This window comes from Micromesistius poutassou (assembly GCF_964030765.1).
Source record: "Micromesistius poutassou genome assembly, chromosome: 2".
NCBI lineage: Eukaryota > Metazoa > Chordata > Actinopteri > Gadiformes > Gadidae > Micromesistius > Micromesistius poutassou.
Genome location: NC_140272.1, coordinates 7,505,484 through 7,530,216, shown reverse-complemented (window position 1 = coordinate 7,530,216; position 24,733 = coordinate 7,505,484). Strand labels below are relative to the sequence as shown.

The 24,733-nt window shown below is 48.1% G+C and overlaps 1 protein-coding gene across 1 annotated transcript; it reads left to right on the top strand.

Annotated features, from left to right (window-relative positions):
• Window positions 1-1,141: 1,141 nt before the first annotated feature.
• Window positions 1,142-24,618, top strand: LOC311339417 (solute carrier family 2, facilitated glucose transporter member 1-like). The gene is made up of 10 exons (XM_084464801.1): window positions 1,142-1,337; window positions 10,784-10,879; window positions 17,676-17,836; window positions 18,155-18,395; window positions 18,679-18,841; window positions 19,253-19,440; window positions 19,894-19,998; window positions 20,475-20,576; window positions 21,496-21,699; window positions 21,925-24,618. The coding sequence occupies exons 1-10, from the start codon at window positions 1,323-1,325 to the stop codon at window positions 22,123-22,125; spliced, it is 1,476 nt and encodes a 491-aa protein (XP_084320927.1). The 5' UTR covers window positions 1,142-1,322; the 3' UTR covers window positions 22,126-24,618.
• The last annotated feature ends 115 nt before the right edge of the window (window positions 24,619-24,733 follow it).

Sequence of the window (24,733 nt, the reverse complement as noted above, 5' to 3'; positions counted from 1 at the left end):
GAGCACACAAAGAAAGAGGTTTCACTCCTAAAACTCGCTCTGTGTGCGTGTTGCACTGCACAACATTGTGTTAGGATGAACTGACCAATGTTGTCACATTTTTATATCATAAGAAACACACGGTTTATCCTCACTACCTGAATGTGTGTTACGTTTGAGATGATATGCCGTTTTGCTCCTTTTGGGTTGTGCGTCATTTTTGCGTGGCTGTGGTTGTGCGTAAAAGCCTTACGCACCATTGTCTCGCCATCCTCCTGTTATTGTTTTTCCAAGAGTTCAAAGGCGTTTGATTGAATAGGAGTTTCTTGGAGCTCTCTGTGTTTTCCTTTCATCGGAGACAAACCCTGCAGGTGCTGCTTATTGTTCTACCTTTCTACTCTGAGCCAGGGGGGGCGGGGGCGGTCCTCCGCACCACCCCAAACAAAACACACCACTTTCTGTTTGTATATGCGCGTTTGTTTTTGCAGAAACCCAACAACAGACCGCAGATCATAGTCACGGATTTGAACAGTAGCCAGAGCATCAGGTTACCGAATTAGTTCAATGACAAACGATCAAATGTATGACAAATGTAGAGTAGATAGATAGATAATAATAATAATAATAATAATAATAATAATAATAATAATAATAATAATAATAATAATAATAATATAATAATAATAATAATAACAATAACAATAATAATACTATAGTAATAATACTATTATTAATGATGTTATAATAAGGTATAATAAGACAAATACTAAGATAATGCTCCAGGATATTGCCTCAACGTAATTCCATAAAATTCAGGCAATAATTGACGTTGTGCAATGCAACGTTTTATAATTGGGTTTATATAGTATAACATGAGGAACTAAGATAACTGTCTGATGTGTGTGTGCGTGTGTATGCATGTGCGCGCGCGCGCGTGTGTGTGTGTGTGTGTGTGTGTGTGTGTGTGTGTGTGTGTGTGTGTGTGTGTGTGTGTGTGTGTGTGTGTGTGTGTCTAGCACTTCACTGTAGTAGCCGGTTATAAACCAATGACAAGGGACTCGACCAAAGCCGCTCTGATTGGTTGAACAGCGCAGGGCGGGGCGCTAAGCCCCCGCCCTATTGCATCATGATCTTAACCTCTTTGAGTGGCTCCGGACGGAGAGCACATTGAGAAGATGTGTATGAAGGAAGATCTTTCGTTAGAAAAGCGGGAGTTGTTTCGGTTAACTTTGTGAATAACTAAGACCATGCGATAGTCGTACTCTATTGAAGAGCCACCAGGGGAACTCAGAGTAACTTGACGCGACGACAAGACAAGAGGAGCGACGTGACACACAGCAGATATGGCGGAAGGAAAGGTAAACCTATCCTCACATGGCGTTAAGAGAGCCACACCATCACTCACATCACATCACAGCGTCCTCCTCCTCATCCTCATCCCGTCCGCAGCCGTCATGTTGCTGTGTGTGTGGGGGGGGGGGGGGGGGGGGGGTGTTGTGAGTGAGTGAGTGTGTGTGTGTGTGTGTGTGTGTGTGTGTGTGTGTGTGTGTGTGTGTGTGTGTGTGTGTGTGTGTGTGTGTGTGTGGCTGAAATCCTGGATTGTGTTGAACAATGAAGTGACTAAACTAGTGCGAATGTTATCCAACAAGTTCCTCCATCGTGGTCATAATCATAGACTAGTAACAACAACGATAATAGCTGTATATTATTAATTACAATTACAATAATAACAACGGCATTAATATCACATCATGTTAATAATCTATAATATATAAATACAATAAATTAAAATAATACATATGAATTAGTTAAATTGTATTAAAAGTATAATTATTATTAATAATAATAATAATAATAATACAACTTAGATCAACTGACTGTATGCCAGAAAAGTTCTAGAAATATGTGTGTGTTTTTTCACATTAGGAATAATAGGACACAGGTAACAGCATTTCTATTATCAGATTATTAGACATAGATTAACAATCCATCACAAATAATGTACATTACCTTCCAAATCATGTTTTCAAATAATATAAAACGTAAATGATACATATAAATCAAATTAATACCTATCTAATATATATAACTTATACAACTAAATACACACATTCTTCTAAATAAAGTATGTAACTATCATATATAGTCCGAAAACAAAGATATCCCATAATATGAAACCTCCAACTGTATACTATTGGCTGAACCATATAAGGCTTGGTAGTTTGGTTGACGTGACGACCAGCTCGTCTGTTCTGCTCTGTGGCCGCAGCCCAGCAGATGTGGAGCCCAGTGTGACACTGGGAGAGAACCAGTAGCCCAGATAAGCCTGTTCCGCCTGGAGGTCACCACATTGACCCTTTCAATTCTAGTCTCAGCCTCATTCGCCTTCAGTGAGAGCAGCAGTCTGTCTGTCTGTCCACTGCTGGACCTCACCACTTCTCCTGTCGCAGTCAGAGGTCAGAGGTCACTGGTGCTGTTAGGGTTAGGGTTAATCTTGCATGGCCAGCGAGTGTTTCAGGCTGAGGTTTGACCGCGGTGAGCCGTGTTCATCGTCCGACTCCGACTGGTTCCTCTGAGCCGGTGTTGCGCTGTTATGATTCAGCAGCATCGTTATTAATATGGTAGTGTACCGGTAGTGATTATTATTAGTATTGACGTAGGTGATTGAAATGGGACGACACAGTTTGTTTGTTTGGTCCGTTTCTGGTCTTTAACTTTATTGATCAGCAACAATCAACAGATTGAGAAATATTGTTCGCCTTATTTGTCTTTGTAGGAATGACAAAGCAAAAATAAAACCTTGACTGGCCCCACTGGACCGCGCTAACCTACCCCTGAATGTACGTTCGGCCCGTGTGGGGGGGGTCAGTGACTTAGAGGGTGTCCTGGGACCGACATCAGCCATTCCTCTGAGATGATTGTCCCCTGTGAACTGCGACTGTCTCGTCGTTCTTCTCCTGACCTGAGGGCTGGAGAACACAGGCTTTGAATGCTTTGTTCGATACATTCCAATCGACAGCCTGTCTACACTTTAATTGTTCTCGAAAGGTGTGTATCAGTTGTTCACGTTTTGCATATACACAGCTGGTGGACGGGTGACAGGTGTGTGCTGATGGCTCCCAGCTGCTGCCCACCTGCCTTTTTAAAATCTCATTCCTGCAGCTCAGCAGCATTGAAACGCTCCTTAAAGTGCTCCTTCTCCACAATGGGCTTTATTGGGACCTCGGAGCTCACGGCTCTGGGCTCCTGTTTTCCGTGACGTAGAGCTGAGTAAAGATGGTGACGCTGGGCCAACAGTGCGGCAATCTAGCGTCATCACAGTGGCAGGTGTTGTGGTGATTTACATGCTCTGAGCAAACAGCTCGCTCCGGTGCTTCACAGGCCTGGTCCGGATCCCCAAAGAGCATCATGTGGCTCAGGAGGTAGAGCGAGTTGGCTGGTCACTGGAAGGTTGCTGGTTCGATCCCCCGATTCCTCCTAGCTGAGAGTGTCGAGGTGTCCTTGAGCAAGACACCTCACCCGGACTTCTCTGGACGAGCTGGCTGTCGCCTCGCATGGTTGACTCCGCCGTCGGTGTGGATGTGTGTGTGAATGGGTGAATGTTAGGCAATATTGTAAAGCGTGTTGAGTGGCCACTGGTTAGAAAGGCGCTGTATAAATGCAGACTATTTACCATTTAGTGGACTCCTCTCATGCATGAGCAGCCTCTTCTCCGCTGTCCTCCAGTCTGTCGGATCGGGTCCTAATGAGCCCTAATGAGACCCTCTCATACAGAGCCGGATTACGAGATTGGACAAGGGCTTTTAATTTGAAATTGGCAACGACCCCAGTAGCGAAAGCCTAATTCGCAGCCTACTTGAGGAACTGAATGGTGTTATGCACACTGGACTTAGAGCAAAGCTGATCTCACGTGGACCCAGAAGCTGGATAACATGGAGGCTCTGGGATTAGAGGCTTGTTTTGTTTTGGACTAGCTGCGTTTGATTTGTGGTGTTGTGTTGAGTTGGTGTTGTTTTTAGTTAGTCGTGTTGTGTTGAGTTCAGTTAGTTGTGTTGAGTTAGTAGTTAGTCCTATTGTGTTTAGTTAGTCTTCTTGTGTTGTTGCCATTGTAAAGTAGATTAAACTAGCAGTTCTCCTAGTCTCCATAACTGTAGACAGCATGGCTCCTCAGAGTTACGTTATGAACAACAGAATCCACTGATACCAGCTCAAAGCCCTATTGTTAAAGAATTAAGTACAGCTCCCACATTTCCCTTCAACAAACAAGAAATCATTCGATAACTTATTACCTAACTTAATAAGTTAATACATGTTGATTAAACAATACAGAACTGTACATTTATATAACAATAGTTTTACAATCGTGACGCCCAGTTCAGTAAGGGTGGAGCCTAGGTGAGGGCAGGGTGGGGGTAAGGAAGGGTACGGGTGAGGCAGGCTGGGGGTGAGCTGGGGTGAGGGCAGGTTGGGGGTGAGCTGGGGTGAGGGCAGGTTGGGGTAAGGCAGGGTATGGGTGAGGCAGGGTACGGGTGAGGCAGGCTGGGGGTGAGGCGGGGTGAGGAGAGCCACAGCGGAGGGCGGTAGCAGATCAACGCTGTGTAAGCTGATCCCAGTGAATGGTAGGTGATTCTCCTCAGGTACGTGATCCGGACCTCGTAGCGTAGCCCGCGTCGCCCGGACAGGAGGGGGGGCTGGAGCAGGCCAGCACCTTCAGTGTGGTGCCACCCCACACCACCCTGGTGTTAGACGGAGGAGGAGGTGACTCAGGGTCTGTGGCCCCCTCCTCTGCTGGTACCGAGAATAGCCTGGGTTCATTCCCGGTTTGATCCAGAGCGATAGACCAGGTTCAGAACATTATGTACCGACCCAACTGTCACATTTATGGTCTTCATGCTTTCTAATATCTTCCATTTTACCGTGACGGTGTCGATTATATATTTCATTGCTCATTACCCTGTCATCATTAATCTTACCGACTGACAGTGTAGAAGGAGTCTTTTAAAAATGTCTGTCTTTTTTGTTACCGTGCCAACTTGAGTGACTGGCCTGAGGGTGCTGGGAACCAGTTTGTGGTTCCTTGGTATTACGAGTTCATGTAATAACCCCAGTATGGCTGATATTGAACAAAAGTGAATTTGACTGGTCGGCAGTGACTCAGGATGTAGAGCTTGTGACTAGTTTGATCCCCGTGTGTCAAGGTGTCCCTGAGCAAGACACCTCACCCTCACAGCTCCCCACGAGCTGGCTGTCGCTTTGCATGGCTGACACCACCGTCAGTGTTTGAATGTGTGCATGAATGGGTGAATGCTAGGCAGTATTGTACAGCACTTTGAATGGCCACTGGTTAGAAAAGCACTATATAAAGGCAGTCCATTTACCATTTACTGTGCTGGTCAAACATAAGACTTTCCAACAAACCTTACGTTCTACACCCAGGTGGGACGTCCGCCCTCCAGCAGATCAGCAGGGGGTGGAGCCAGGGGGATCAAACTCAGGGTTCATGAACACCACCCTGACGGTGTCAGACTCAGGGAGGTCATTCTGCTCTCCAGGATGTCACACCAGCACAGACCTCGGCAGCGGTCTCACTCCCAGTGGAAATTTCCAGAAGACAGAATGCTGGAACGTTTCCAGCACGCTGCTCTCCGGTTGGTCAGGTTCTGGTGACTCACTGAAGACTCCATGCCAGCCCTACCTTCTCATTAATAATTAGATGCCTTTATGCTACATCTGTGTGGCTCTGGATGAAAGACCAGAAGTGGAAGGACAGAAGTGTGTAATCCTCTCATTTGGTCGTTAATTGTCTGCAACATGACAGCTGACCCCTGCTCTAGAACTGGTTTAGACTGGCTGAGACAACAGGCCTTCTGTTTTACAATAGGTAATCATACTCATACATGGCCGCAATGTCTACATCTGCACAATAAAAGTTCAGCTTGAGTTAAAATGAGGATGTTGCAACCTCTGGGGACTGGCTTTGAGACGCTCTGCACAGTGAATGCCTTCTCTGGAGGCCCCTGATTGGCGTTAAACTCCCGACTTCCTTGTTAAGCTGTGGTTCCTCTCTGTCCCGAGCCGACCTGGGGCTCCGTTATCACCATGATCACTGTGGCCATGTGTTGACAAGGTGACCAGACTGGGTGTGTTTTTGTTTACACATGGTAGCACGCTACCGACCTAGTGCTACTCATGCTACGGTCTCAGGGACTCAGGCAGGAGCTGGAGGCTAACCGGACGTTCAGTGGACCAGAGCAGGGCTGGCTAGTTAGGGTGAGGCCAGGAGGAAATATCAGCAGCAGGATCGGTAGACGGCCTCACGCTCCAAAGTTAAATGATTGTCAATTCATAGCGTCCTGAGGATGTTTTGGTAGCTTCCTCCCTCAAGGAGCAAACTCCTGGGCAACCAGAAGCTAATCATTTAGCTTCTTTAAGTATCGTGATAAATAATGTCAAAGAATATGAAAACGAATAATAATAATAAACAAAGTTCAACATTTTTTTAAGATCTTATCTTGTCTTATCTTCAGAGGGATCCAGGGTGTTGACTCTAGCTCAGCTCCTCCACCTCATGTTTGGCTGATCCACAATCAGCACAATGATCTTAAATATTTGTTACCTTGGTTAGTGATGACATTCGCTTGAATGACATTACATTGAGATTTGGAGCATTTAGCAGGCGCTTTTATCCAAAGCGAAGTATATTTGACAGAAGAAGGAGAAACAACAATCTGTCGGTACAGTAAGGATGTTCATAGAAGTGCCAAACACTAACAATCGCTGGGTTAACCCATTCTCTGTACACAACAAAGATAGCTAGGATAAGATGCTACAAAATGTAATATTTTCAAGTGCCAGGACGTACAACATACAAAAAGTGTTATGGGTTTGTTTTGTGGTCTTCCTCTTCCTTCCTGTTATGATGTGACTCTTATGACGAAGAGTTCACAGAATGTACTGGTATTTCACTGGTATTTGGTAGAACTCCTATCTGACTATCTGGTATCGCTGTGGAAGCATGACTCTGAACTATGCCAAACGATGCTGCAACCAACAGGAAATGCCAGAGAATTTATGCCTGATCATGGTGATTGGGCTAAAATTGACACACTGACAGGCAGACAGACAGACAAACAGACAGAGACACCATAACTGGGTTTCCTGGTCCCTGCGGTCTGTCACCAGAGACATTTGCGTATGTTAATTTGCATGTCTCACAAAGAAAGACTTGCCACCGACTTGCCAGACTTGCCACCGGGGTTTCAATGGCCAGGGTTGGACCAAAACAAGTTGTCTCCCAACTCTGAAGCCCCTTTTTTGGTCTCTCCTCCTGACTCTGCTGCTTTGTTTATTTATTATGTAAGAGTAGACTCTTGTGTCACTCGGCCCTGTGTGGTTCGGCTGTGGGGGAAGGAGCAGTGGCCACTAGGGGGGAAGACAGACATCACCTATTCAGAATGAACCTTCACGTTAAAGGTGACATTATACCACCTAGATGTGTGCTATCCGTCATACATCTAGGTGGACACGCCCACTTGTGATGTCAGAAGAGGCCGATTTTCAAAGCGGCTTGTAACGGCTAATCACACTCACACCTGGTGGTATAATATGTCACCTTTAAGCTGTCTCTTCATCCAGGCTGCAAGCGCCTTTGAGCCTCGCTCTCTCATCCCTGAAGACCCAACGAGTCCCCTCTCACCCCCAGCCTGCGGCCTTCTCTCTCACCCCCAGCCCGTGGCCTTCTCTCCCCTTAATCAGGCCCTGCGTGGTGAACCCATAAACCCAGCCTGGTCTCCAGTTTGAAGACTTTAGTCCAGCTGTCGGGAATGAGATGGTTTCCCTCACAGCCCTGGATCTGTGCTCCCCCAGGCTGGTACTATGGGTCTACCTTGGGGGGGCTACGTCTGCTACCAAAGCAGACCCGGCAAAGTGCTTTTATTTTGTCAACAGGAAGTTGATACACTGAAATGTAAACACTGAGAATTGCAGCTGCTGCTTCCACATAAAAGGAGAGGGAGACTCGGTTAAGGGCTGTTATTATCACCATAAACTATTCAACCGACCGCTAGTTCCCAGCAGTGTTTTTAAAGGAATTAAAGCTTTACAGGTGTTAGCATAACAGCTAGCAATTACATGCTCAATACGATTGTGATTGAGTGTAGTAAACAAACGACTGTAAATGTCTGCTCTTCTTCTGACCGTAAAACCCTCAGGTGAATTCCCTCCCTTAGTTGGAAATTGATGCGTGTGTGTGTGTGTGTGTGTGTGGGTGTGGGTTGGGGGGGGGGGGGGGGGGGGGTTTCCTCGTTTGTGCGTCACATTGTCATCACCTTGTCTCACGTTGTCTGACAGCGACCATGTGCCGCTGGCACATGTGTCGATGTTTGCCGCCATCTTGAATTTGTGACAGCTGTTTAGAATCTTCCGGCCTCTGAGAGAAAAGACATCACTAAACAAAACCTGCAGTTTCGGTTTGGATGGACATAACCGAAACGCACAGATAGCGAAATTAACTTATAAAGTTTGGAGTCTCTTTTTCGGTTGTACGTTATGTGGGAGGAGCAAGACATTTGGGATGGAGTTGTAGGGTTGGAATGGGGTTGGGCTGTGCGTGACTCCACACACGGAGGCCTAAAGGTCCATGAAGACTTTCTTTACTAGTAGGACGACACGAAGGAGGCCTGACCAAGAACTGTGACTGTGTGTGTGTGTGTGTGTGTGTGTGTGTGTGTGTGTGTGTGTGTGTGTGTGTGTGTGTGTGTGTGTGTGTGTTATGAGTATCTATTTGCATGTGTCTATTTACAAATGTGTATTTCCTGTATGTGTGTGCATGCGTCAGTGTGTGTGTAAGGGGCAACGTGTTGGTGACTCAGAGCAGACCGTAGGTCCGGCTCCCTGGTCCTCTTGCGTTTCCAGCTCCTGGTGTAGAGAACCTGTAGTTCAGGCAGCCACAAACACATTTTACAGAACCGGTTATCTGCCCGCTGGCGCTCCCCCTGAACATCCCTGTCCACAGAGGAATTCTTACAGTGACATTCACGGCGTACCCTATATTTAGACGCAGCCTGCAGGCCACAGGCCAGCCCCGTGAATCACAGCAAGGCCTTCGCCTGCCCCGTCATTAGCCAGGGGTTTCTAATAAAATTAAGTTTGTCAGCGACGGCAGAACCTTAGAGTTTTTGCTTGTTTCCCTCTCGCATGTCGGGGTCAGTCTAGTCCCTCCTCGGAGCTGTAATGATTTCACCCTGAGAACAATACTGAAGGAATGTCGACGGTGTGATCTCTGAGGGCTTTGGACGTCGACCAACATCAGATTGGTCGACTCTGCATCTCAAGAATGCGCCGGTGTCCATTGTCTTGTTGTTAGTGGTAATGTCGTGGGACACTGTCCGGGTTGGTTTGGCTCAAGGAAACCAATAATAAAAAAAACAAGGTGTGTGAGCCATGCCTTAGAACTGTGTGTGTGAGAGTCTGACTGTGTGAGCGAGCGTGTGTGTGAGACTGTGTGTGTGAGTCTGTGTGACTGCACACACACACACACACGTGTTTCTGTGTATGTTTGCATAGCCGCGAGTGTTAGCGTCGCTGCCATGTGGATGAATGGTATAGTTCAGTCATGTGTTAGCCTCTCTGACCATAACAAGCCCAGCACGGCTGTGGGGCGTTTCCATACACACCCGCTCCTCTCCCTCCACCAGCGCTGGTGGTTCAACACTCAGGTCCACTGTGGAAGGAAGTACTAAACTCTTTCAGTTGCTTTGTAAAATCACATTCGACTGGTTTCAACCCAATAAGATGATGGGATGGTTTTAACCCAGTGAGATACAAGTCTGGTTTTAGGCCAATCTGATTGGCCTAAAACCTTGATTTAGGCCAATGATGAGACTTGATGAGACTTGTATCTCATTGGGTTAAAACCATCCCAGTGTGTCCTATCACCACACTGTAACCCTAATTGACGTAAAACCATCCTGCTCTCCTCCTGAGTTAAGACCACACCATTAGCGGATTGGTTTAAAACCACACCCTTCTCCAATTGGCTTAACACCATCCTATTATCAATATCGCTCCAAAGCATGCCCTTCTCTAATTGGCTTTAAACCTGTGCTACTCCCTGCGACGTATCATGTAATCCATACTGGTCGGTAGTACACCGCCAGCCCATATGCTAGCAAACTGTTTTAAAAATAGCACTATGGAATTACCACAAACAACACTTTCAGTGAGTTGAAAGGAAGCCAAAAAACTTTTACCTTGCTTCAGTGAAATGACACAAAATACCGGAAAAATAGGTCAAAGAAGTCGACAAGCATTGAGCAAGGCCACATTGTTAAAATACTCTACGAGTCATAAATTTCCACTGGCCTTTCCCTTCAGCACGCGGATATTAAGAGGGGGATGGAAATGTCGTCTATGTTAGTGACAGTGTCGCTGTGTAACTAAGGTGACAGTGTGACTCAGACACAGCTCCCGTGTTTACATTCAAGGGAAACACGGACGGCTCTGTGTGAACGCAGCAGAGCCATGTGCTCTCTAACCCTCCCTTCTCCTACCCTACATCATCACACGGGGCTGCCCCTTCCACTACCCAAACGCACACTAAATACCCACTGCTGAGTGGTGACAGCCAGCAAAAGACTGTCACGGCCGAACAGCCATCGCTACACACAACACACAACACTCACCGTTACTGTCACCTCCTCCAGTAAAATGTGAAGCTTTACCTTGACTTGACCCACTGACCTGATGTACTCTCTTTGTTTCTCTGTCTCTCTGTCTGTTTGTCTCTCTCTCTCTCTCCTTGCAGAAGGTGACCTTCCAGCTGATGCTGGCCGTGGGAGCCGCTGTGATTGGCTCTCTCCAGTTTGGCTACAACACCGGTGTCATCAACGCCCCTCAGAAGGTGAGTCCCGGGTTTGAACCCGTAGGTTTACAGGAGGAGGAGGAACCCTCTGATACCAAGGTACCACCAGAGAGGCCTGAGAACTGGATGGAGCAGCCTAGAGAGTCCGATCCTGATCCCGGATCATTTAGACTGTGATCCGGTACCGGGTTTTGGGCGCTTTTGGCGAGGACAGGATTTAATCTGTGAATGACGATCTATGATGATGTCATATTTACGAGAATACATAAACGAGAATGTGTGTTGTTTAAGCACGTGGTGAGTGCAAATAAATAGACGTAAGATGGCAGACACCATTCCATGTTCGATCTACACAAATTGTGTTAGATTTAAACATTTAATACCTGTTCCTAAACAGATGCGTTAAAGCAGGTCAGAAAAGAGCTGATCCCAGGTCAGGTGCTGGTGGTTAATGGTCCCAATAAAACATCAACACTAGTCTATGTCAACATTTGCATATTTTGGGGAGAAAACATTAGAAACACGACATTGTTTCATGGAGCTCAGCTGCCTAACGCAAACACACACAGCATGCTCCTCCCCTAACACACACAAGGCGAGCTCCTCCCCTAACACACACGGCAAGCTCCTCCCCTAACACACGGCATGCTCCTCCCCTAACACACACACGGCAAGCTCCTCCCCTAACACACACGGCAAGCTCCTCCCCTAACACACACAAGGCGAGCTCCTCCCCTAAACACACAAGGTCAGGGTTCTGAGTGGTCGATGGTACGCGTCTACGTCTGTGTGCAGTACCATCGGTGACCAGTAGGTGCGGCCAGTGCTGCTGAGTGACGAGGTGCTGAAGGGAAGTAGACAGAGTCCTGGCAGCAGTCCTATCTGTTAAGGTTACAAGGAACTCCTCAGAGCTGGTTTATTGACCAGCTGATAACCGGTTGAGCAGATAATAAGATCTGAGGTGATAGAGCGGTATTCAGTGGTATTGTGACAGAATGAGGACAAGTTTCCTGGTTTCTGTTTTAAACATCTCAGTTCATCCACTGCCATTCATTTTTAATTTTTGCATATTTTATTTTATAGTGATGTTACCGATTTTATTTTTCGAATTTGTTCACTTAAAATACATTATTATTATTTATAATGTATATATTAGCTTGCCTGATAGCAAAAATAATTATATGAAATAATATAATCACAATAATAACAACAGCAGTGATAGTAAAAATAAAAGTAAGTCAACTTTGAAACAAAAAAACAATAATGCTGACACAAAAGATAAATATGTAATCTTGGGGAGACGGTTATCATAGTAATATTCAATGCAAGGTACGGTACGAGGTTGGGTGGTGGTTGCAGTGATAACCGAGTGAGTTCAGGTTCCCTCCCACCTGAGTGAAACCTGACTCTGCACATCGTTAGGACAACAATGAGCACCAATCACACGAGACCTCCGCCCCGCAAGGCAGTGCATCCCTACCTCCACTCATGTCCTCCTTTCTCCATTTTATTTTCCATTCTCTGACCTTTCACGTTGTTGGCTAGCAGGTTAACTTGGTAGTTTGGTTTTCAGCTAGCTAGTGCTACCCTTACCATCTCACACACACACACACACACACACACACACACACACACCCCTTAAGGTCATGGATGTTTTTGCAGACACAAGTTTTTGCAGACACAAGTTGTCTTAAAATGAAATACACATGCAGCCTCTCAGAGTCGCCTCTTCAGAGTACTACAGTAGTAGTAGTAGTAGTAGTACTACACCTACATCCTGCAAACAGGATTTAAATCCACCTTTCCACAACCATTGAGACTGATGGATCAAGTTAACCTCCAAACTAAATCAAACAACACAACACACTTCATAAGAACGCGTCCCACTTTTTATTATTTCCAGTTTTTTGTGTTTAAACATTCAAACTGAAACATCTCCTCACCATCCACATTGTGTTTACATTCAGGGTCGAGCATCCCTCCGCCCGGCCACGCCCATCGGGTGATGATGTAATCCACTGTGTACATTCTGCACTGTGTACACACTGCATGCCAGCGAGCCCCGCCCCCCCACCCTGAGGAGCTTTAGCCCTAAGCCCAGCTGATTGTGTTTGTCCAAAAACACGGATCAGAGCCGCATGACTGACCGTCAGAGCATACAGCCCCCCCCAGGATAACAACATGGGGGCCGGGGGGGCTGAGGGTGGAGACAGGGTTACACAACACACACACAAGGTGTGTGTGTGTGTGTGTGTGTGTCTGGGACAGGCAGGATATTGTAGTGGTTAGGGTGTCTGACTCCCAGACAAAATGCTCTGGGTTTGATACCAAATTTCCGCTGCCCTTGAGCAGTGCGCCCCCCCCCCCACCTCTCCTTAATGACATGTCTCTGAAGAAGAACGCTCCCTCAGACTCTCTCAGACCGGGAGTAACTCTGGAGGAAAGACTCTGCTTCTTGACCTAATGAGGTAGTGCAAAGCATTTGACCCCACCCTCCTCATCCCAGGCTAACTGAAGACTCCCTGCCTCCTCTCCCGGCCGCGTTCCCATGATATCCCCCTCCCCGTTGGGGCCCGGGTCAGGGCCACAGAGGCCCCGGGGTCTTAGGCCAACAGCTGCTTTTAAAGCCAAAGGAGAGGGACATTTCTTGGCGTCACACACACACACGTTCCACACGGGGTCGGCTTGACCTGAAACCTAGTTAGTTAATTGCTAGTTTGATCCCCGGCTCGTCCTAGTGACGAGGTGTCCCTGAGCAAGGCACCTCACCCTGACTGCTCCTGATGAGCTGGCTGTCGCCTTGCGTGGTTGACTCCGCCATCGGTGTGTGAATGTGTGTATGAACCGCTGTAAGTCGCTTTGGATAACAGCCTCTGTTAAACACTCACTCACTCACTCACTCACTCACTCACTCGAGAAAACACAATATAAATGCCATTGATTCTTCGTCATATAATTACACAGAGCTATAGAGAACAATGTTCATGTGTAGTCACAGAAGCGAGTGATGTGTCGTTACACGAGCAGGACGCGGTCATGTGAAGCTTGACCTTCACACTCTGCAGCAGCCGACCGTGGTTATCAGCGGCGACCAGCGTGTCAGAGGGGCTGAGATAAGAGGGAGGGGAGCCAGCCTTGGCCCTCGGACAACGACGATTAGATAGGCTGCTTCAAGGGCCCTGAAACTCATACTGTCAACCCCACCCTTATACTGTCAACCCCACCCTTATACTGTCAATCCCTGCCCTCCACCTCATACTGTCAACCCCGCCCTTTATACTGTCAAACCCCTACCCTCCACCTCATACTGTCAACCCCGCCCTTTATACTGTCAAACCCCTACCCTCCACCTCATACTGTCAACCCCGCCCTTTATACTGTCAAACCCCTACCCTCCATCTCATACTCTCAATCCCACCCTCTCACTGTCAAACCCCTACCACCGCTGTCACGATACCTCCACCAGCTACACAACATGAAACAGTGGTTGTATCTTCAGATATGATAATCACACCCACGGTACCGCCCACATAATCACTACAGACTGAGAGACAGCCACAGCCTTGAACCACCCAAATAGAGTGAAGGCAGTTGAATGGTAGAAGCAGCAGCCACCACACGGTAGGTTCAGTGTCTGCCTCACCTGGTTAAAGATAGAGCAGGCCAGCGTGTCCTGGCAGCGTGAATGAGCCCTCTGTTCACCAGCACACACACGGACAGCTGTTGGTTCTCCGCTAAAGAGCGGAGGAGGAACGTGAACTCACACACCCCTTTGCACTTATTGTATGTTGTACGTCCTTGCCCTTACTTACAGTACTTAGCATTGTATAGCGTCTTATCCTATGGGTTAACATAGCGATTGTTAGTGCTTGGTACTTGGTTCTACGAACATCCTTACTGTACCGACAGCGATATATTGTTGTTTCACCTTCTTCTGACAAATGTATTTATTGTAAGTCGCTTTGGATAAAAGCGTCTGCTCAGTGCCTTAAATGGAAATGTCTTCACTAACGCCGTCCACGGCCCCCCAATCCCTCCCCCTGGGAGGAATATTGTCAAATCATCTGATAAATGACTTTATAACAACCTAGAGGGAAATCCATGTACCACTGCAGAAACACAGACAGTGACAATAAATACAAATAAAACAAGATCTGAATAGAAAGTGAACTAGCAACCGCTACACCGAATGGAGAGTGAAATGGTGGAGGTATTTGTAGTGGCTAGGGAGTTGAACTCCCAGTAGATAGGGATTACTGGGTTTGATTCCCACAGTCTCATCTGAAGGCATCCTTGAGCAAGATGTTATACTTATAACTTACCTGCTCCTCAGGACATGTACAGGAATCCACTGTGGGGACCTCTGGATTAAACCGTCTGCTAAAACCCAGACATACTAAACACATGTACGACATGCTAGGCCCACACGGTGCCTCTACCCTCTGAGCAGGAAATGAACAGATCTGACTCGTCTATGGCTGGAGGGTGAGTGCCCAGTCTCCCAGCTCCAAGTGGGGGGCCCTCCTCCTAAAGAAGAACCAGACCCAGCTAGGCTTCTGGTTTCACTTGGAGGTTTCATGTCTCTGGAAAAGGGCGAGGCAAGGCAGGGCATCTCTAGTTGCGAGTGCAAATCCCGACCTCAAATGCCCTCCTTCCTCCATTCTCTGACGTATGAAGTTGTTGGAGAGCAGGTTAACCCATTAGGCCTCAGGCTCGCAGACGACGAGCCTGAGGGCGGGGCCTCGATCGCGTGCGAGTCTGCGCCTTGCGTGTCTGCGGGGACGCGAGCTGAAGACGTGCCGGTGTGCAGGACACGGCGCCAGGGAAACACGCCCGTGCCTTCGTGACCTCCTGATGTGAAGACGTCTCGCATCTCAAATGAGTTCCCCTCCAATTAGGATTACATTTACATTTACATTAGGGATCGACCGATATGGGTTTTTTAGGGCCGATACCGATACCGATTTTTTTTTTCAGCCTTAGCCGATGACCGATACACCGATACCGATTTTCTTGAGCTGATATTTGGAGACAACACTACCCTGGAAATCCAGAGTTCTCGCAAGAGCACAATTTGAATTTGCTCAGCGAGTCACTCTGGGAACGAGCAATATACTCACTCCCCAATTCCCCTGCCCCAGAACATTAACCAATCACATCGGTGTATCTGATATAGGCGGGCAAAAGCGTTGCTCTTTTACTGATCGGATACAGCAAGAGTCTTATCTATTGGTTAGCTCCGCTGGTCTGGATACGTCACCCCTTGTATTCTTCTGATTGCTCGTAGTGTTATCCAATTGCGTACAGTGATGCAAATGCATGCCCCTCGAGTTGGGCCATTTTCATTACTCGTTGCCTACAGCTTTCGGATGTGGCCGATAATGCTTTTGCAAAATTATAAAAATTGGCCGATACCGATACACGTAAAAAAAATAGCTAGCTCGGGGCTAGCTCACTGTGCACCAGTCTGCCTCCATGTTGAGGACCGGTCCCAGTAGCATTCTGGTGCTGGTGACCGGTCCCAGTAGCATTCTGGAGCTGGTGACCAGTACCAGTACCAGACTGGTGCTGGTGACCAGTACCAGTACCAGACTGGTGCTGGTGACCGGTCCCAGTAGCATTCTGGTGCTGGTGACCAGTCCCAGTAGCATTCTGGAGCTGGGAGTCCAGCAGCCTCTATGGTAATGGGAGTGACTACTGGTTGGACTCCACTGGTTCACTGGTCCACTGGTCCCTGCCCCATTCTGGGGCTGGGAGTCCACCAACCTCTATGGTCATGGGAGTAATGGGAGTGACTACTGGTTGGACTCCGCGGCTGACATGATGACATCATGGGTAGAAAGCACAAGACCAGAACAGGGAAGAGGATACCTTAACGGACACCTAACCCCATCACCGTGCCAAAGGCCGGCCCTCCAATCTTGCAGGAGCTGTCAGTGGGCCGCGACAGCCAATCAGAGCACAGCGTAGGGGCTGTTGGACACCATGACAACCAGACAAACAACTCGGTCACGAGTCGTCCCACTGCGTGTTTATCAACACAGTCATCGCCCCGAGCACAGGCTTCACTTTCTGAGTCATGGCAACTGATGTAAACACACTCTACCGCCCCCTGCTGGCTGACGGCGGAACTGCAGCAGCAGCAGCCCGTGTGTCAGTTAGAGATAACTGTTGATTATATACATAAGGTACACGATATTCAGTCTATAGAGAACAATGCTGGGTTTGCTGTTGTTCCTTCACATGTGTCACTATTCTGTATTTCAGTGAGTCTTAAACTTTTTCTACTAGTGTACCCCCTCAGAAGATATTTTTGCAAAACAAAATGGAGATAAATAATGTGTGTGCGTTGTATTTGGCAGTGTAAACATGAACATTAGAAGGGTGCAAATACTCACAAATTTGTGAGAAACGTTACTTGCAACTGTTGGCTAATTTCTCCCCGCAAAAGAAGCCCAACGCTAGGGTAGAGTCAGAGCATGTTGAGGTGAATCCCATTCTAATATATTCCTCTTGATACTGACAACATTTTGGTGTTTCTGGATGCGTTTTTCTTATTCACAGATTCTCCTTTCACCTTGTTTTTCAACCACTTTGTTTAACTTTCTCAGGGTGAAAGAAAATGATGGTTAGCTTTTTTTGAACATATATCTACCCCCTGCACTATTCCAAAGTACCCCTAGTGGTACGCGTACCCCCAGTTGAGAACCACTGCTCTCGTTCACTAAAGTCATTGAACACAACTCTAAATACTAAATAACTGCAGTTCCTGGTCTTATCAGCAGGAAAGCGTTCCCTGTTCCTCATGCTTTGGTCTCATGTCTGTCGGACACAGGTGATCGAGAACTTCATCAATGAGACCTGGATGAGCCGGAACGAGCAGCCCATCGACCAGACCACCCTCACCACCATCTGGTCGATCTCCGTCGCCATCTTCTCCGTGGGGGGCATCTTCGGGTCCTTCTCCGTTGGACTGTTCGTCAACCGTTTCGGGAGGTAAACAAACATTTACAGTAACATTTACATTTAGGGCATTTAGCATTTAGACGCTTTTATCCAAAGTGACTTACAATAAGGATGTTTGTAGAACCAGACCTCTGGAAGCTCTCAGGTTTACTAAGTAAAAGTCTGTGACATGTAGTGGCTCAATGGTGTTGAATGTGTGGAGGCCACTCCAACTAGCTTAGGACAAACTTTAAAAACGAAAAAAAAAAAAAAAAAACATTTCAAAATAAAAGTCATCTCCGGTGCGATCCGGACGACAAGCGGTGTGAGTCGGACGTCCTCCTGACGGCGCTGTGCGTCCCTCCCCAGGAAGAACTCCATGCTGATGGCCAACATCCTGGCCTTCACCTCGGCGGCGCTGATGGGCTTCTCCCAGATGGCCCAGTCCTACGAGATGCTGATCATCGGCCGCTTCGTGGTGGGGCTCTACTGCGGCCTGACCACCGGCTTCGTGCCCATGTACGTGGGCGAGGTGGCCCCCACCGCCCTGCGGGGCGCCCTGGGAACGCTGCACCAGCTGGGCATCGTCCTCGGGATCCTCATAGCTCAGGTGGGTAGAGGTGGGGTCGGAGGAGGAGGAGGAGGAGGAGGAGGAGGAGGTGTGGGTGGGGTCAGAGGAGGAGGTGTGGGTGGAGGGGTCAGTGGAGGAGGTGTGGGTGGGATCGCCGGTGGCGCTCTCTACTTCTATTGAAATTAAATGAGCGGATGTGACGTCAACTCAACCAAGCTTATCGCGTGCGTGCGTGTGTGTGTGTGTCTCTCTCTCTCTCTCTGTCTCTGTCTCTCTCCCTGCCTGTGTTTGTCTCTGTCTGTCTGTCTCTCTGTGTGTGCAGGTGTTTGGCATCGAGTCGTTCATGGGGAACAAGGAGCTGTGGCCTCTCCTGCTGGGCTTCACCTTCTTCCCGGCGGTGGTGCAGTGCGCCGTTCTGCCCTTCTGCCCTGAGAGCCCCCGCTACCTGCTGCTCAACAAGAACGAGGAGAACAAGGCCAAGAGCGGTACGCACACACACACACACACACACACACACACACACACACACACACACACACACACACACACACACACACACATACATACACTCATGCACGCACTCACTCTCACATACACACACATTCACTCACACACACACACACAAACTCAGTCAGTCAGTCAGTCACAAACATGCACACTGCCAAACACACACATGCATACATTAAATACAAGCATACAATACAACAACACATACCTGCAATTAATACAAACACACACAATCACCGCACAAATCAACAAACACGCACACGGAGACACACAACCATCACAAATAAACAAACCAAAGCCACACACACCCACCAAGACAGACACACACATAGACAGACACAAACACGGACCCAGGCCCTCACCGGCTCCTGCCCGTTTGCCCCCCACAGTGCTGAAGAAGCTGCGGGGGTCCACGGACGTGAGCAGCGACATGCAGGAGATGAAGAGCGAGCACCGGCAGATGATGAGGGAGAAGAAGGTGACCATCCCCGAGCTGTTCCGCTCCCCGCTCTACCGCCAGCCCATCTTCATCGCCATCGTGCTGCAGCTGTCCCAGCAGCTGTCCGGCATCAACGCCGTGAGTCCCGTCGCGCTCACACGTTCACCCTTCACACGTTCAACCGTCCACCATTTATGCGTTCGCCGTTCACACGTTCACCGCTCACACGTTCACCATGCACATGTTCACACGTTCACATGTTCACCGTTCAAACGTTCCCTATTCAAACATTCACGTCACAACATTTGATTGACAGACGCAAAGTGAAGCTGACAACAATTGAAACATCTATAAAGATCTGGTCAGCCGAGAAGCGCCAACGCCTGAGTGGGCTTTTGTGTTGTCAACACCGGACCCTTGTCCTTGATGTGCTCAGTTGACCCCGTTGTGTGCAACACATCTAAAGCCACACACACTTTTGTTCTTATGGTATCCCATCAAAATCCCTGTTTTGCGCATTCAGTTTGTTAGAGATGTTGTTGTGTAACGTGACCCCCTGAACTCTGACCCCCTGACCTCTGACCCTTCCAGGTCTTCTACTACTCCACCAATATCTTTAAGAAGGCGGGCGTGGCCCAGCCCGTCTACGCCACCATTGGCGCCGGCGTGGTGAACACCGCCTTCACCGTGGTCTCGGTGAGTGACGCCTCCATCGGCCAATCAGCCGGCAGCAGAGTAGCAAAACCAATTCAAGAATTAAATCAATTTAATCTAGTGTACAAATCACTCAATTAAAAAAAAAAGTACAAATCACTCAATTCAAGTAGTGATTTGTCATTAGTGATTAGTGAATTCTATTCACTTTCTTTTTAGTCTTTATTACTCATCCAAAAGTGACTCACAGGGAGTTTAGATGCATGTCAGCAGGGATGGGCAGTGAATACAGAGACAGGTTATTAAGGAGCAGGGAGGGGTTAGACAGTACAGAGACAGGTCATGAAGGAGCAGGGAGGGGTTAGACAGTACAGAGACAGGTCATGAAGGAGCAGGGAGGGGTTAGACAGTACAGAGACAGGTCATGAAGGAGCAGGGAGGGGTTAGACAGAGTGTGTAGCAGTGGTAGTAGCAGCGTGTGAACCGTAGCGTGTCTGATCTGACCCCTGTCTCCTCAGCTGTTCGTGGTGGAGCGCGCCGGTCGCCGCTCGCTGCATATGATTGGTCTGCTGGGCATGGCCTTCTCCGCCGTGCTGATGACCATCGCCCTCTCCCTGCTGGTGAGTTCCTCCGTCGGTTCCTCCGTCAGCTCAGACAGCTGGCCCGCCGGCCGTCACGCTGCGACACGGGCACCGGAGCGCCACGCTATTCCTGTCCGGAGCACTGCCGCACCGCGAGCTCTGACCTTTAACCCCGCTCCTCTGGAACATACCGGACAGGTCATGCCGTGGTTGTCACTGGTCCGGGGTCTGTGTCCGTCGGTCTGACTCTGAACACGAGACGCATGGAGCAGCAGCGTTCAGCTCTGACAGACGCCAGGGTCAGCCTCTAGGACCAGGACCACACACTGCTGGCTCTGTAGGGGTCAGGGGCCCGAGCCCAGGGGGCCTGGGCCTTTGGTTCTGGGTCACAGCCCCTCTGGACCCTGAACCCAGTGAGACGTCTGATCAGGGACACATGAGCAATATGGTCTCAGAACCACATGCCAGACGTCCAAACCCTGCCTCGCTGCATGTTGTCATGGATACAGCGTTCCCCTCCTCCCCTTTAACCATACTCACGCCAGAATAACCCACGGCCCGTTCTGTTGGCGATTTGAAGCCCTGCAGCAGGGTCTGGAGAGGAGCAATATATTTATTTTCTGCTTCCGATCCGCTTTTACGGAAGAACAATCACCAAGCTGGCTTTACCTCCTGGCGCGCTTTTTGCTGGTTTTCCCGTCACTCTGCATAGTACGTCATCCGGATTGTTGGTTGAAGGACTATCCAATTGCGTACATAGTCGTTTGAACTAGGCCCGTTGATCACGCCTCCTGTGCTGAGGAAAATGACAGCAGCCTCCCCAGACCAACGTGCAATCTAGGATTGAGCTTGGTCTGGTAAAAGCCAGGCTACCCCTGACCCCCACTGTCCCCCGTGGACGAAACAGGAAGTGAACCTTCTGAAACAGGAAGTGAACCCTCTCCTCTCCTCCCTGCAGGAGAAGCTGCCGTGGATGTCGTACGTCAGCATCGTGGCCATCTTCGGCTTTGTGGCGTTCTTCGAGATCGGCCCAGGGCCCATCCCCTGGTTCATCGTGGCCGAGCTCTTCTCCCAGGGGCCCCGGCCCTCCGCCTTCGCCGTGGCCGGCTTCTCCAACTGGACGGCCAACTTTATCGTGGGGATGAGCTTCCAGTATGTCGAGGTGAGGCCCTGGCAATGGTCTGACTGGGAGACCGGTCGAATTCTGATCACCCAGATTCTAGAGCTAACCTCGCCCTCTTTCTCCCTTTTTCTCTCTGTCTCGCTCTCTCTTTCTCTTTCTCCCTCTCCCCATCCCTCCCCCCTCTTTCTTTCTTTATTTCTTTCACTCTCATCTGTCTGCATTTCCCTTCTCTCTCACCCCCTCTCTCTCTCTCCCTCTCCCCAGATGGTGTGCGGCCCGTACGTCTTCATCATCTTCACGGTGCTGCTCCTCTTCTTCCTGGTCTTCACGTACTTCAAGGTCCCAGAGACGCGTGGCCGCACCTTCGACGAGATCTCCTCGGGCTTCCGGCAGAGCACTGCCGGGGGGGAGAAGCACTCCCCCGAGGAGCTGGCCCACAGCCTGGGGGCCGACTCCCAGCTCTGAGCCCCACCCCCCACCCACCCCGCCCACACACCTCCCCCCAAGCCTCCCCCACCCTCTTTAAACCCTATAAACGGTGCAGACCAACTCTGCACCGCGGGAGGGGCGGTAGGGGCTACACTGGTTACTGAAGTCACTGTCCCCTATCGGCCCCGCCCCGTTCAGCATCCTCACCCGTCTAGGGAGGGACGCCGGGGGAGGGGGAGACGCCTCCCCTCCTTTGGTCTCATCCTCGCCATTGCCGCGGCAACACAGAACTCACGAGAGCGTGTGTGTCAGAAGCGAGCGGTGACAATGTTGACAAGACAAGAAGGAAGATGTTTGGTGTGAATAACCCAAACCCATTTTCAAGATTTTAAACGACTCTTGTGTGCGGTGTTAGACTCTTCTGCTGTATTTTAATGTGTAACCATCTTCGGCTGCCTGTTTTTAATCTCTTTTAAAATTTTAATCGAAATAGGGGATTCGTTTCAAACTCTGTTTTTATTTTCATTTGATTTGTATTCTGTACTTCACGGAGCCGTACCGGCAGCTCGGCTGTAACCTTGAGGAACTCTCTTCCGTTATTCCGTTTATGTCTTTGTTTGGTTTCTCTCCAGCAGGGGGAGCCAGAGCCCTGGTTTTGTTTGGCTTCACCACCAGGGAGAGCCCTAGAGCCCTGGTTTTGTTAGGTTTTTCCATCAGTCACTAAGACGCTCAAAGAGGGGTGTGTGTGTGTGTGTGTGTGTGTGTGTGTGTGTGTGTGTGTGTGTGTGTGTGTGTGTGTGTGTGTGTGTGTCTGCGTATACAGAATATATTCTACATCACTGTTCCTTTTTAAAACATTTTTAACCTTTTTAGAGAAAACATCAACTTCATGAGAAATGACAAATAACAATTTGAAGAGCAGCTGAGTACATCAACAAACACTATGTGATGCGTTTCAGTTCCCTTCACTCTCCACAGAAGAGTGGAATCCTTTGCGGAAAAAATTAACATACTTTTTTTTTCTTGTTATTGCAAGAAAGTTTTTCATAAAAGCAAGAAGAATTCACCTGTAAAGACGAGACAAGATGGCCAGATTAGCAGATCAGCGTATCACGTAACAACGTCATGGATTAGATTGCGCGATGGCACGACTTGTGGCCTTGTTTTAGTTCAGTCAGTGAGGCCTTGAACACAGCACCAAAACCCTGTGCAACAAACCAGGTTTGGTTTGTGAGTTAAAGCTGCCGCTCCAAACTACTGTAAAGTGCATTTTAAACGGTTAAACTCTCAGCCTGGTGCCTTGAAAGAGGTTTGAGGTTTGATCTACTGAGGCCTTCAAAGACGGACCGCAGGGCGGTGTTGGAGCAGCAGGAGTTGACGGTAATGTGTCACCCTGTCTGGCCCACAAACACACTGTTACTCTCCTTCTCTTCTAAAGCCAAGGAAGAGTAGAATGCTCATAGAAAGGGAAGTTAAGTGCTCCTTATTCCCCCATTAGTGTTTAAGAACCAGGACGTGCCTTTCAGACATGTCTGCTCTCAGAACCAGCATTCTGTGGCCCAATTGACCATCACTGTGTGTGTGTGTGTGTGTGTGTGTGTGGGCGGGTGGGGGGGGGGGGGGAGGGTACTGTGAGGAGAGGTACCATCAGAGACTGCTGTACAGACAGACTATTTTATTGTAGAGGGCAGCACTTTAAATCTGACATGTTACTTATAGGAGACTGAAGTACTGCTGAGTTACTCATTATAACCGATGAGTTGTATGAAAACAGAGGTTTGCCTTTTTATATATATATATATATATATATATATATATATATATTAACACGGAGGAAAGTCACATTTATCCACACACGCCGATATGTTTTGAAATCCACTGTATCCATTCCGAACTGCAGCATTACTATATGTATGTATGTATGTATTAATGTCTCTTTTTCATTACTTGTCTAGGAGAAGCACTGTAACATCCATTCTCATTCAACATCGGCATTCGCAGCCCCTCACATGACAAACCGGAGCCATTACAAATACAGATTGAAATCTACTGCAAATACTGTAAAAAAAAAAACTGTAATTTACTGTGTTTTTACATAATTTATAGCAATGGGGTTTGGGCATTTAATTAGCTGATTTGATGTTAAATTAGCACAAGAACCTTTTTAAAATGTGATCATAACAACAAGGGTATGATTTTAATAAGTCCACCAGATGTAAATAGAGTATAGACCCCGAAATGTAAGTATTTTAACATAGTTATTTTTAGAAATTATTTTTAGATACATTAAATATATTTCACAGCTGTAGCAAACACTTTAGGACACAATCTGGAAAATGTCTTTACATTTTGCAGATTTTTTTTGGCCATCACAGATTTTTAAGCACACACAAATTGCTACTTAGAAACCTTTGAGTTATTTTTCCTATTGTAGAGCAAAGAATGGTTACACAAAGTGCCTGTGAGGATGAGGAGATGTGAACTTCCATGTGGGGTGACAGAGTTCATGAGGTCATGTTGGAGGTTATGGACGTCTAAATAAAGAAATTATGCTTACAGTAATGCTGTTTACTCTTCCTTACATTTATCATCCTTTCATTAACATCACACATTGTGGAAGTATTGACAGTGTGGGGTTAGGGTG